At 36.6% G+C, this 15,060-nt stretch overlaps 1 protein-coding gene across 1 annotated transcript; it reads right to left on the reverse strand.

Annotated features, from left to right (window-relative positions):
- Positions 1-1,938: 1,938 nt before the first annotated feature.
- LOC138697745 (uncharacterized) lies at positions 1,939-14,462 on the reverse strand. The gene is made up of 3 exons (XM_069823232.1): positions 14,312-14,462; positions 7,759-7,932; positions 1,939-2,246 (listed from the first exon to the last, which is right to left on the reverse strand). Exons 1-3 carry the CDS (start codon positions 14,334-14,336, stop codon positions 2,125-2,127), a joined length of 321 nt encoding a protein of 106 aa, XP_069679333.1. The 5' UTR covers positions 14,337-14,462; the 3' UTR covers positions 1,939-2,124.
- Positions 14,463-15,060: the final 598 nt, after the last annotated feature.

Below are 15,060 nucleotides of genomic sequence, written 5' to 3' on the forward strand. Positions count from 1 at the left end.
TGGATAGTTGCTAACCACTAGGATCGCTAATATCGCCTCATTACAGACAATGCGAAATAGTACCGGCACAGTCTTTTGTTCCTAGCACCCTCACAGCTCAAGCTCGTGACTGTATATACTAGACTGTGGTACTATAAAGTCAATGTAGTATTAGTAGGCCGTGACTCCTAGCTTACGAAAATCTCAATAGCCTGTGATTTAATGAGTTAATTAATTCACATAGAATTTCCATGTAGTTGTGCTAAAAAAATACTGTGTGTAACTAGTACGAAAGTGTCTTTCGCGCACTCGTTTAGAAAACGTCTCACTCGTACACAAAAGTATCACTTTCTCTCCTAGTTACGTAAGTAACTATTATCTTCAATACATTTATATGCCAGTTAGATATCCTCATCGTTCTTCGTATTTACTCTTATTCTTCCTTTAGTTTTACATCTATTTACATGTAATACTTATGAACGAGCAGCTACTGTTAGATCTTAAGTTTACCTTTCCGATACAGCTATTTATGCAACCCATCGCAACATTGACATAGCCTCAAATCACTTTCAGGAAGCCTTAAACATCGCATGCCCTTGGCTTGAAAATTGGCGCATCGCATTGAACTAGAATAAATGCGAAGCAATGATATTTACTTTGTGTCGTCCTGCTAATCCTCCATGCGTAAATCTTTCAACCAACGTGATACCGTGGAAACCAAAGGATGAAGCTGTAAAATATCTTGGAGTGCACTTAGATCGCCGTCTATCGTGGAAACATCACATCAACAACAAACTTAAATTGGCCTACTCAAGACGCACTAAATTATATCCGCTCCTCAACAAGAAATCATCTCTAAAGCTACAAAATTGCAAGCTACTTTACACATCTCTATTAAGATCTCTACTGCTTTACGCCTGTCCTGTCTAGGGAGGAGCTGCAATAAGTGAAATTAAACACATCCAGTCATTTCAAAATAAAGTCCTACGAATTTCACTCAATTCTCCTTGGTTTGTCCGTAACAGCCAACTACACAGAGACACTGGTATTGACACAATCAAACACTTTATTCATTCACAAGCTAAGAAGTTCTATAACAACCTAGAATATGTTCCAGGCGCCATCCACTACTCTCTCGGAAGGAAGTCTACATTTCCCACCAGAATCAAGAGCCGACTTCCAATGGACCTCATATTATAATCAAAATTTATCATCACACCAACCTCTGTATATAATTATTTATTAACAATTATTTTTGTTCATTGAGGACCCCAATCTAGGCTGCCCTCAATTCAGTGTCATGTATTGTATTTGTATTTTATTTAGAGATAATCTGTATAGCGCTAAATGCGCTGATCGATCAATAAATTATTTAAAAAAAAGTTTACCTTTTATATCAATATGTCTATATGCCAGTGGATATACATTGTCCGCATAATCTATGTTCTCAAGTTTTTCATGCAGACAACTTTGTATTCCTCTTTTCCTTTTGCTTATGCTGTTTACAATATTTTGTCCTTGATTATTATAATGCAAAGTTTTGAAGAAAGGAAGCATCCCTGATGTACTCCACTAGATATATTAATATTTTTTAATTGGTGCTTACACAGCAAGGAAAGTTTCGACACGCAGTCTTTGTGATATTTAAGAGTTACTTGAGATTGCTATCTTGGTAACAGATCTAACAGATAGGACTGTTGCGTAACACAAAGTTAAATAGCCTAATATAATAATTACAAGTATAAAAATATCTGAACACAACTAACTGTTAATTAAGACACTCTTTATGCCTAATAATGGAGGATATTTGCCCAACATTTAGCAACAAGAATCCAAAGGGGAAAAGGAATTGGCAGACAACAGGAACTATGTAAAGTATAATTTTTGAGGGCTCATGATAGTGGTGATGGAGTTCTGAGATTATCTTTTCCAATTGCAGTTAAATATTAATATGAGTAGTTCATATTCTTACAGATACAACAAGAATATCACTTTATTGTTTTGAAGCCTATGCCATACAATTTTTAAAATACTTAATCTTATGTGTTACACTCACACTTTCAAAACTAATTTTCGTTCGTCGCTGATACAGTTTTGTTTAACTTTTAAAACCGAAATGAAGAATACTTGCAACGTTGAACTTGTTCAGCCTTTCTTCTCTGCCTCCGTGAGTTTCTTGATGTATTCATCATGCAATTTTTTACGTTCTGCTTCAGCTCGTTTCTCATCTTCTTCTTTGCACCAACCATTCTTCACCTTTTTGATTTCTGTAACATACAGGCACAATGTTGTAAATCATTTTTGCTATTATAACCTACAATATATATCTCAAAAGAAGGATATTGTATAACCTACATGACAATTCGCCCGTATTATAGTACTTCCACTCCACTATTCCTCTATGCCAGTGGTATTTAATGTTTTCTATTGAGTACTCCCAAAATTCATTTTTTTTTACCTTCGTACCCTCAAACTGCATTAAAATTATACCGGTACAAGAAATAACAAAAGTCTATGATTGATGAATACAAAATAAATGTATTATTATTATTATTATTATTATTATTATTATTATTAGGGTAAACTAGGGTCTGTTGGACAGTCGGACATGTTGGACACCCCGTACTTTAACGTGTTGCCACGCCAATTGTGGGCACCACATTCAGCTAGATGTCAATGACGGAAGTAGCCCACGGGGTGTCCAACATTCCCGACTGTCCAACAGACCCTAGTTTACCCTATTATTATTACTACTATTATTTTTATTATTATTATTATTATTATTATTATTATTATTATTATTATTATTATTATTATGACTATTGGTATTATTATATTGTATTCTTCACCTGACATAATTAGGAACATTAAATCCAGACGTTTGAGATGGACAGGGCATATAGCACGTATGGGCATATAGTGTTAGTTGGGAGGCCGGAGGGAAAAAAGACCTTTAGAGAGGCCGAGACGTAGATGGGTTTGTGGGAGATGGGATATGATGATAGAGAATGGATTAATCTTGCTCAGGATAGGGACCAGTGGCGGGCTTATGTGAGGGCGGCAATGAACCTCCGGGTCCCATAAAAGCCAGTAACTAAGTAAGTAAGTATTGGTATTATCATAAGTACAGTAGTTATTCATGCAATAATAATAGTAATAAATTACGTAAAATGCTATTAAAGCGAGGAAAACAAGAGTTGATATTGTAAAAGTAAATAATATGTAAACTGCAATAATTATCAACAAGTATAATAATAAAATAAATATGTTAACAATTTTACATACGTTGTCATTGAGATGCGTACACCTTGGGACAACCCCGCGTACCTCTGGAGGTGCGCGTACCATAGATTGAATACCACTGGTCAATGCTATACCACAGTCTAGTATATACAGTCACGAAGGTTGATACGTAGTAAATATGCATCCACAGATAGTTGCTAACCACCAGGATCGCTAATATCGCGTCATTACAGACAATGCGAAATAGTACCGGCACAGTCTATTGTCCCTAGCACCCTCACAACTCAAGCTTCGTGACTGTATATACTAGACTGTGGCTATACTATTAGCAGTGGTCTAGGGATAAAGCGCTTCGGGAGAAAGCTTAAAGGCTGGTTCACAATAAACCTGGAACGTAAACGACAACGGGAACGAGAACGGAAATAAGTATTATTAAAGTAAATGTATTTAAATGTGAATATTCACAATTAACTATTGTGAATGCTCACATTTAAATGCATTTATTTTAACATTATTTCCGTTCTAGTTGTAGTTATCGTTTCCGTTCCCGGTTTATTGTGAACCAGCCTTAAGCCGTGTGTCCCGTGTCGGAGTTTTTGGGCACGTTAAAGACCTCTAAGTCTAAATTATAGCCTCTGGGCCAAATTTCTTCTCTCTTGTGTCCTAGTAATACTTGAGTTGCATGCTACGTGAAGTTTGAGGCGATGTGCTTAGGCCTACCATTTGTCCATCTGCTCTTGTCGACAATCAAGTGTAACTATGGTCGGTCCCAGGTATCTGTAGAGTAGAAAGATGAAACAAGACCTTTGCGGGATAAATCGCAGTATAGCGAACGCCAGTAGGGGAAGTTATCTCCATCCACATTAAATGTGCATTCGACACCACTCGCCTATCACGTAGAGTGTCTATTGAGCTAGTAGGGGAAAAGTGGAAGGGGTCGTGGGCGGAGCTTCTACGTTCGCTATATTGCGATTTGCCCGTTTTGCGCAAGTGGTATGTGGGAGGGCTAGGGCCAATGCTTGCTCTGGGAGGAGGTGTTGGTTGAACGAAGCGAGCAATCGCTTGCAGGGATTGGATCATTTCTATCTGAGCTCTACTCTACCTTCTAACACGAACATCTTACCCCTTAGGGGCTTCGAGCTGATACTGCCTGCAATACACTCCAGCACAGATAAACTCCGCCCACATATGCGTGAAGTTTCTCTACAGATTCCCGGGACGGTTCATACATATAAGAGGATTCCACGTTAAGAAAAAAACATTGGTCTTATGGGCCTTGCCTAGTATACTGTTGCCGAAAGGTGCCTCCGTACAGTGTTTTTGTAAGTTTATCGCACAAGATAGTCACGTGGAGTCCGCTCAAATGATAAAAAAACCTCTTAATGCCATAATTGTTTCTGAAAAAAAAAAACATAGGCCTACATTATAACTAAAAGGTGCTCAGGAAAATATTTGGGTCTAAGAGAGATGAAGTTACAGGAGAATGGAGAAAGTTACATAACGCAGGACATAAGTAGGAACATTAAATCCAGACGTTTGAGATGGGCAGGGCATGTAGCACGTATAGGTGAATCCAGAAATGCATATAGAGTGTTAGTTGGGAGGCTGGAGCGAAAAAGGACCTTTGGGGAGACCGAGACGTAGATTGGAGGATAATATTAAAGTGGATTTGAGGGAGATGAAATATGATTGTAGAGACTGTATTAATCTTTCTCATGATAGGGACCGATGGAGAACTTATGTGAGAGCGGCAATGGACCTCCGGGTTCCTTAAAAACCATAAGTAAGTAAGTACATTATAACTAAACTACGACATTTAGGTCATTAACCAACTTTTAGGCACCTGAACTAGACTATAAAAATAATTAAAAATAAGCATTAAAATACAGTTTAGATATATAAAAATACAATTTCAGGCAGCTAGAAATAGGATTTTAGGTTCTAAATATTTTTTACACACTCGAACTACGGTAACTATAAAGATGCAAATAATTGGTGAATATAAAGTATTACGCTATACAGTGATAAAGACAGTAAAAATATTATTGTAGTTAGAAACTTAATTTTATTATGTCTTAAATTATAAATAATCAACTTATTATTAATGAATTCATTGGCCTCATTGCTCTGTATGACTGCTGATACATATGCCTTAATATTACAATAAACTAATTAATATTTTACTAACACATTATTCATAATTGGCTTAGCAGGACATAATGATCATATAGGCCTAAGTTTTCTGTTGTGAGACTTTATCTTTTGCTAGTTTCGCTCTTGTGAAATGGTTCTATCTTTTCACGCGACACTGCTCTTTTCTATTTCTACTGTCCTCTCAAGTGCTCAAAAAACCTGTTACTTTCCGGGAATTTTTTCATTCCTACAATCGAACTATTACAATGTCTTTGAACCAAAACTTTCTCTCTCATTGGTGCACTAAAATACCTCGCCCGTGTCTGAGTGATTAGCCTCTCTGCCTTCAAACATGGCGACCCAGGTTCGATTCCATCTGAGTCAAGAAAAAATTTGTGGTGGACAAAGCGAGCGCGCGGAGTTTTTCTCGGGTTTTCCCGTTTCCTTTCATCATCATTCCACCAATACTCCATAACACCCTCATTCTAAGAGTCCCGAGCCAGTCCTCCAAAACAAATACAAAATGGCTGATAGTTGTACACATTTATGTTTAATAAACGTTATTATTGCTACACGAAAAATTAACAACACGTTTTAACAAAATGAAAACAGACTTCTTTTACTCTAAAACTTTAAAATAACTCATAATGGAGAAAAATGGATATTTCACGCATCATAAAGCCCATACCAAAATGTTAACATTTTATGTAAAACGAGCAGCTATTTCAGCAGTGTTAGTTTATTCCTGCAGAAAAAATAGGCATTTAGCCTAAAATCCGAGGTATAATTATAGCATATTACATGGAGTATACATATATTTCTAAATATGGGATCTCGAATTAAAGGTGATAATCGGAGATAATGTTGTACGTGTTTTAACAGTGTGAAATCTTGGTTGGCTTCAACTGTACCTCCCCTACTTGTCTGATACAGTCCACAGCTGGGATGTTTGGCAAGAATGTGGAAGGCTATTTCACCAATTTAGCTGTTACCCCGTTATTCGCAAATTAAATATATGGTAATTTTAGAGGTGTAACAATATTTTAGCACATGAAGTCGCTCTAGTTCTCAATGAAATTGTGTTCTATGAATTAAAAGGAACTAATTAATTACCAATTCTCAAGAAAACATATTCAATGCTTTTTTCTTAAAGTGGAATTCTATAAAATTCCTTGTAGGTAATGAAATCTCTGTTAGGAGGTACCTATGTTCCGGCATCGGAAGATCGGGTTAAATATAAATACAGGGTGAATCGTAAGTAATATAATTAATTTCGGGGGTTATTCTTTGAGATATTTCAAACAAAAGTTCAATACAAATTTGTTCGTTTTTGCTTCCATTTCGAGATGAATATTGTTTTATATGAAACATTTCATAGCGTGTTTTGGGAAAGCCATTGATTTAATACCCAATATGCTCACTCAGTTATTTAAGAGAGTAGGCCTAATGTATTATGATAATAAATAATTGAAAGTATTCTAGTTTTGTCCTTTAAATATGCACAGATCTGATCTGAACAAATGTAACTTTTCATTCTGGAAAGGAATTTTTCAATGTTACATTTGGTTCGGATCAAATATCTACATATTTAAAGAAAAAAACTAAAATTATTTCAAGCATTTATTATTATCATAATACACTGCTCTAGTAAATTAACTAAAAGAGTTCGGGGCAGAAGAAGACATTAAGGTATATTTGATCATATGCGTAGACTAAGAGGAAGGCAGAAAATAGGAAAGATTGGAGAATACTAGATTTGCAGTGAAAGATCTACCATTTGACAGAACATTATATATGTATGTATGTACTTACGGTTCACCTTGTATACATATAGGCCTACTATTTGCAAAAGAAGCCGACCGTCCTCTTAATGTTTCAACCGTAAATTTGGCCTATCCAAAGGGTAGCAGCTCAGTCACAAGACCACATTCTATACTTTAGATTGTCAAATGTTTGCGTGACTTTCCACTGCCATTGATCCACCAAGGCGAATGGCATGACTCTATAGCTGATAATTAATTTGTGAATCGTTTTTGTAGACCGACATAAGGCCCATATTCTTACCCTTTTCAGTTTATCTCATATAAAAAAGAAGACACTGAGGAAAGTCGTTGAATAAAATGTTTTTAGCAAGTCGTCAGTTTGTGTTACGTATTTAAACAAATTTAAAATGATTATATTTCATTATATAATTTCCGAGTTCACTCGCAGGTACAGAAATGAATATAAGAATTACTTTACAGTTTACACAAATAGATATATAGAATGTCAGACGAACACACAGACTTTGGCGTGTAAAAAAACGATTTTTAAATACTAGGAATGATATTGGCAGGAATGATATCAAAGACGAAGACAGCTATGAATTTGAAGTCAGCCTATCACCTATAAACTTCTTCGTACCTCGCCTGTAGAGGCAGTTCTCGAACTGGAGGTGCTTCTCGTTGCTGTACGTCTGTCCATCAGAGCCGCAGATTTCTTCTCTCAGGCTGAATGGCGAATATCCAATGTGATCACATTGAGGTTCCTCTGGATCTTCTGCTGTAGACACCGACCACATCGCCACCGCCATCAGGACTACAGCAAAAATGAATTAACAAGGCTGTAATTTACAAATATTACAATTTATATTCGTAGAATGGAGGAAATACCCGAAGAATAAGCAATAAACATACGTCACTTCATATTATGTGTAAAAGCTGATGAAAATGACTCCGTGGCAAATAGGCTAATATTAAACAAATTTATTGAACAAACTAGTACATTTAATTATCTGGGATACTTACTAAGCTATGAAAATGAAAAAGATGTAGGTACATAACAAAGTTTCAAAAATTTTAAGAATAACAAGAATTATTAATAATATACAGAATGGGAAGTGAAATAGCCTTGCAGATTTCCAGAACAAATAGCTCATGTTTTACGTAACAAAAAACTATATCATATTGGTGGAAAGTTCATAGTTTTTTTTTCAAATGTTTAACAATCTCTTATTCGGTAACTATTGCGAGTAAGACCGTGATTTTTGTCCATATCGATAGAGAATCTAATAGAGAATAATTTATCTCTCTGGCGTATTTCAATAGCGTACACGGTTTTCTTGTAAATTTAATTTTGAAAACCCCTAAATCGAAACATTGCACGAAGCGAGCATAATTTCAAAACTATTATCTCTAATGGCACCAAATCTTGTTCAGATGATAGTATTTTAGGCATGTTTATGTAGTTTAAATTTCATAGATTTCGGATGAAAATTGTATAAGTTTTGAAACTCACATGTGTGTCCTCTTAAAGTAGGAGGCGAATGTTGATCCATTCCTGCCTTAGAATTGATCCGTCAGTTTCTTCACTGCTCTACTCTGCTCCCTTCTTCAGTTTTGCTGCGTGCTTTATTATTAATGTTGGACATCTTAATTTGGACATTCGATTTGGATATTCAATCCAATTAATTTTGTATGTTCCTTTTTCCTTCATATGGGGACGGACTAGAAGGCTAGCATCGACGCCTCAAATGTGTTTATTATGCCCTACTATTCCTTTACCTAGTAATGATTGTTGAAGTCCGAACAGCCGCTGTCTTTGTATATATCTTGACTCAGGTATGTGATGCCATCTATCGAGTCAGCCACGTATTCGTAAGGATCCGATGGAGTCCCACTACTGGGTGTTCAGTTCAAATTGTGTCATGGCTCGCTGTATGCCGTCATGTGGCTAGCCGATGAGCCTAGAGAATCCAATCTTCCTACACTTCCGCAGAGGCGTATCACCTATGAGCGAGAGAAGTTGCCTAGCAAGTACGGCGTTCATTCTGAAGAGTACGTACCGATACGTACGGTAACGCCAGTAGTGGTAGGAATGTGAACTGTTTGGAAACACGTACTATATGGGGAGAGGGTTAAGACGATTACTTACGTATTTGTTGGCATTAATTTCGACGGTCAACATGGACACGGAGCATTTGATTTGTGTTGTGGAATGTTGCCGTACGCAACAGATGATAACAAATACCCTCCGTACGACTTGCCCGCGCAAAACACAGTTCGAAAGAGGTTATGGTAGCACACAGACCGTACAGGCCGCCATATGTTGCTGCGACGTTCAAGTTATACCGTACACGTTCTCAAGTTCAGATTGAACGCCTTGAATAATAGGCAACTTCTCTGACATATAAGGTGAAACTCGCTTCAAATCGGTGACTCAACAACAGTGACGTCATGACACACTTTGAAATGAACACCCAGTAGTGTGTTCTTCTACTCTTCCCTCTCTAAAACTTACTACGCTTCTGAGACTTATACCACACATACACCAATCACAATACTAGGCTTACGTCACACTGACGTCGTGTTTGGTGAATGCTATTGTTAATGAATATTGAAATGGAGAGTAGCTGTGGAATGATGCCAGGAAACGGTAGAATTCCGAGAACCTTCAGAAATCTTGGTTTGTCCACCACAAATATGACTCCGCCATTATCGGGATTCGAACCCGGATCTGCAAACCATGCAAGATTTTAAGAATTTTTCATATAAAGTACGGTAATGTAAAAGTAATAGAGCTACAAATAAAATTGTAATAAATTAATTCATTTAGTTCATTTAGTGTTCTGCCCGAGGGCAGGTCTTTCGCTGCAAATTCAGCTTTCTCCAATCCTTCCTATTATCTGTCTTCCTCTTTGTCTCCTCATATGATCCATATGCAGGATATTAATGTCGTCTTTCATCTGATATCTTCTTCTGCCCCGAACTCTTCTCCCGTTTACCATGCCTTCCAGTGCATCCTTCAGTAGGCAATTTCATCTCAACCAGTGACCCAATCAATTCCTTTTCCTCTTCCTGATCATTTTCAGCATCATTTTTTCTTCACCCACTCTTTCCAGCACAGCTTCATTATACGTTTTTATTTTATCGCGTCAAATTCAAACATGTCTTAATCTACTCAAAAAATTCAGTTGCATGGAAATAACCTGAGGCCAAGGGATAAGTAATACCACAGTCTAGTATATACACTTACGAAGCTTGAGGTGATGAGAGTACTAGGAACAATATACTGTGCTGGTACTATTTTACATTGTCTGTGATGAGGCGATAGTGGCGATCCTAGTGGTTAGCAACTATCTATGGATGCATATTCCCTATATATTGAGCTTCGTAACTGTATATACTAGACTGTGGTAATACTAACAACCGTAAGCTTTTATTATTCTTTGATTTGCTTTTAATTTTGTAGTGTTTAGAGAATATTATTCAAGACTGACTTTATTAAATAATTGCCTCAAAGCAGTGGTCGACATTCAGACAAAAATAAACGCATCAAGGCCTTAGTAAGAGCCGTTATAAGACAGCAATCCAGAAGGTCACGGTAAAGGACTGGATTATCGAGATAACATATGTATATTAACCGACTGAGAAGGCGTGGAGCGGAGGTGGCAGGGCAGGTTTTGTAAAAATGTGAACACAGTTTCACTGTGAGGCATTGTTAATGTGAAATGCGTCCAAGTAAACAATACTTTTACTCATTCATGAATTAAAATTAAAACGAGGCATACCGCATGCATGCGTGGAATTCCCTAATTGCCCGTTTCAATGCCGCTAAGGATATTGAATATTCAATGCATGCGTCATACTGATGCGTGCCACGTATGGCCGTCGGGTAGAGAAGCTCGAAGTGAATGCAAGAGATTAAATCCTGTCAATTATTTTACATTTCACTTTTTAACTAACAACGAGAGATCTCGACTTCCGGATTTTGGTGACAGTTTCTGGTGGAAGTTATTGTACGTATAATTGAAGGGTTCAGACCCATAGTGGGCCAAGCGCCATTTATTAAAAACGGAGAAAGCAAGGATTAAAGTTAAGTGAATACCATAATTTAATGAAGATTGACGTATCATTTAGTTTGAATGTGTATACTTTGTATTACTTGCTATATGTTTCAATTGAATTATGGTGATAACTTAATTTTAATCCTTGTTTTCTACGATTTTAGTAAATGGCGCTTGGCCCACTATGGTTTTGATCCCTTCAATTATAAAATCAAATAGGTCGAAAAAATAGAAATTATATAACGCCTAAATGTTACTGAGTTATTAGCTGTGATTTCCTTACTTACCTTCCAATTCCGTCTGTTGTCCGTTTTAGCTTAGCGCGTATAATAGTACATAAGAATAGAACAACTATAATATGGCCACAAATATATATATATATATATATATATATATATATATATATGCGCTCCTGCATATACATGACGTGTATCGTCTCAAATGCAGGTAGTAAGGCCGTAAAAACATTACGAGAGAGGTTCGGCCGGCGCCGTGGATCGTGTCCCGGCATAGCTCAGTTGGAAAGAGCGCTTAGCGCGCAGAGCTGAGAGGTCCTGGGTTCGATTCCCGGTGCCGGTACGAATTTTTCTCGTATTAAATGATATAATAATTATATTATCCAAAAGTTGTATACCTGTTAATACCCCATTTAAAAATTTTGAAAAAGTTTACTACAGAACACATGGAATAAATCTATTAATACAGAAAGGAACACATTTTAAGTGAAGGGCCACTTTGAAGCAATAGAATTAAGAGGGTTGACGCGTGAAATTTTGGTCATTTTTAGTCAAAAATCGCATTGTCGTTTTCTTGTAAAAAATGAATCGGAATTATCTTATTCATATTTTGAGCAAGTTTAAATACACTGGGACGTTCGAAAGCATAAAAATTACACAATATATAAATGGCTGCACTCTTGAATTTAAATTCCATGCAAATTTTACAAGTTGTTTTCTCACACATTTTTTCAGCACATTTCGTCAGGTTCGAAGCATAAAGACTCTAACAATTTGGATGCTAGGAACATGACATTTTACTGCATGTTCTATATACGATAGTTAACAAAATACTGCATGGATTTTATGATTAAATTAATACTTTTTGAAATAAAAAATGAAATATTAATAGTGGCAATGAAAAATTTATTTCTAGGTATGCAGTGGTTATAAAATGTTTCCCCCTTTTGTAATAAAGGTATAGGAAAACTGATGCGTGATGTTTTTTCTAAATATGCCACTGGTCTTGTAAAAAAATCAAACATTTTACTGAAAAATTGAGCGACACATTTCATTTTCAAATTGCAAATTTTTTATTATATATTTTGATAATAAACTAATTGACTCATAGAAATGAAATTTGACCACATTATTATCTATCATATCGTGATTATATGTACAAAAAATCTAGGACGTAGCTTGAAAAATGTATAAAATAGAAATTTCACCCATCACCCCCCTTAAGGAGTGAATGGAGAAGAGCCATAGACGAGGCAAAGACCCATCATGGACTGTACTGTACTGCCATGCAAGAAGAAAAATTTGTTTCGGTTAGTATATTGGTGTTGTCCGAAGACAGGTTTGAACCTCATAAGGGACACCAACAAGGCATCACTCACGAGGGAACTAGGCCAGAAGATAATGGGGTAGGGTGGTCAGTTCCTTTCCCCCTTCATTGGATATATCGCTGACTAGTAACATATTACATTAATCAGACTTGAGATGTATACAAACAATTATTGTTCTTCCTCTGACATATCGTCAAGTGAGATGTACTGCCTAATATTAGATGTACTGTACACTCTTTGACACGGAAATTGGTCGCTGTGCAAAGACTAAGCCTTACCTCGGAATAGCTCGGGATACTTCGTGTGCGCCGTGTTTACACGCGTGCGATTTTCATAGGATTCGAAGCCCGGTCTTTGTAACGAGAAGAAAGAGCTCTATCGCCAACAAACAAACATTCTCTTGGGGGCAGATAGAAAGGTTTTTTTTCACCATATTAGTAATGTAAAAAAAAAGTGCTTATACAAATTTTGGCCATTCGAGTGCAATTACGAGGGCCGTAAAAAATAAGTTTCCCTGTGACCGTTATGAAACACAATTTCATGGAAAATTTATTGGAACAGATACAGCAATTGTTGAGCTATTTTTCAACATTCCCCACGGGAATTTAGACATATGTCTTACCGTGGGATCAATTTTTGTATCCCTGTGTCGTCGAAGTCTGCCGCCTGGGATCGGAACCAGTGTGTAACAGCCGTTTGCACCTCAATCGAACCCGTAATATGACAAATGTCTCAATTTCAGTGGGAAATATGTAAATAACTCAACAATTGCTGTATCTGTTCCAATAAAATTTTCCAAAGAAATTGTGTTTTCTTTCATTAAACGGCCCCAGGGAAACTTATTTTTTACGGTCCTCGTAATTACGAAAAAGTGGCCAAAATTTGTACAAGCACTTGTTTTGACATTAACATGATGGAAGAAAAAAATAACTTTTTTTATCTGCCCCTTGTGAATGTTTGCTTGTAAGCCATAAAAGCTTCCTAGGAAATATGTCGTTTCATGACATACAGATTCGTCACTGCTACGACTTGATTTCATCCTCGGACCGCGATGCTTAATATTTTCTCATGTGAATCTCGCGTGAACCCGAACGACACTTTACGCAAATTCACGCTAAATGAGAGCGACCAATTTCTGTGTCAAAGTTACAGTGCGTTCGTAGCTCGGCCGTACCGTTATAACATAACCTAAATAATATAAACAAGTGTTAGAAAAGTTTTAATTAGGGATGATGAAATAAACAAGAAAACTTTTAATTAAGGATGATGAAATAAAAAATAAACATGAATAATTTTAAAAGGAACAATTATTGAAAGTACAATTTTCAAATTTGAATGTTTTAGTGGTCCGGTCGAGCTACGAACACACTGTAAATCAGCCAGAACTTCAATCAGAGATACTGTTATCTTAAAATATAATTAGCCTATAATATAGAGAAGCAAACATATGTCATCCGGATATGATGTCTTGCATTACATAAGGATTATGGAGCGCAATGTTTTGCAATAGAAAAAAAGAGACACATTTCAAGTTTAGGGTCATTATACAAAACAACAACTTTACTTACACATCAGCGCAAACGCGATCTTCATTGTGGTCGATGTGTCGTCGAAGTTTCAAGGAATGAAACGAATGTATTTACACCGGCATCTATTAACGTGTATTTATATGCCGTCTCATTTACAATTCGTAAATTGGAAAGATCCGGTTACTTGGTTGGCTTCATATGAAAATGAGAGAGGGTAAGTGACAGCGAAGGACATGCAACACTGTATTCCTTCAAGGCGTGGAACAATGTGTGTAAATATATTTGCCTTGAAATTTCTCTCCGGTCCAGATCTTTGTTTATAGACGCAAATTATTTGACGCCATGCTTCTGCATAAAATCACATTGGTGGGGGATACGTCGCTCTTCCATTGGTGTTTGCATTCAAGGTTATCAACCTTTATTAAGTTTAGCTGCAGACAAATTGAACTTCACGTCAACCCTGTAATATTATCAGTGATGTGTACACGCTTCGTAGTAATATTATTCGCTTACCATGCCTGTCATTGGGTTCGAGGTTCGCAGATTCAAACCGGGTTAACAAAGATAACATTTTAAGAGAGTTAAGATATTCTTAACATGACTTTTTCCGGAAGGGAAATGAAACAGGAAGGTCCATGTTACATGTGTAAGCTTATAGCACATCAAACGCCCTGTCTCTGACGAAGTGTGCCATATTGTATAATTATGTGATGCTAAATAATAAGCTACAGTAAAACCCCTATTATCCGTCACCGTATTAACCGATTTGTGGATTATCCGACTGTCTT

Source organism: Periplaneta americana, chromosome 4 (assembly GCF_040183065.1).
Source record: "Periplaneta americana isolate PAMFEO1 chromosome 4, P.americana_PAMFEO1_priV1, whole genome shotgun sequence".
NCBI classification, from domain to species: domain Eukaryota; kingdom Metazoa; phylum Arthropoda; class Insecta; order Blattodea; family Blattidae; genus Periplaneta; species Periplaneta americana.

Coding starts and splice junctions, on each gene's coding strand:
- LOC138697745 (XM_069823232.1), bottom strand. CDS start 14,336: ATGAAGATCGCGTTTGCGCTGATGT. Junction 7,933..14,311: donor GATCGCGTTTGCGCTGATGT/GTAAGTAAAGTT, acceptor TTTTTGCTGTAG/TCCTGATGGCGGTGGCGATG. Junction 2,247..7,758: donor GAACTGCCTCTACAGGCGAG/GTACGAAGAAGT, acceptor TGTATGTTACAG/AAATCAAAAAGGTGAAGAAT.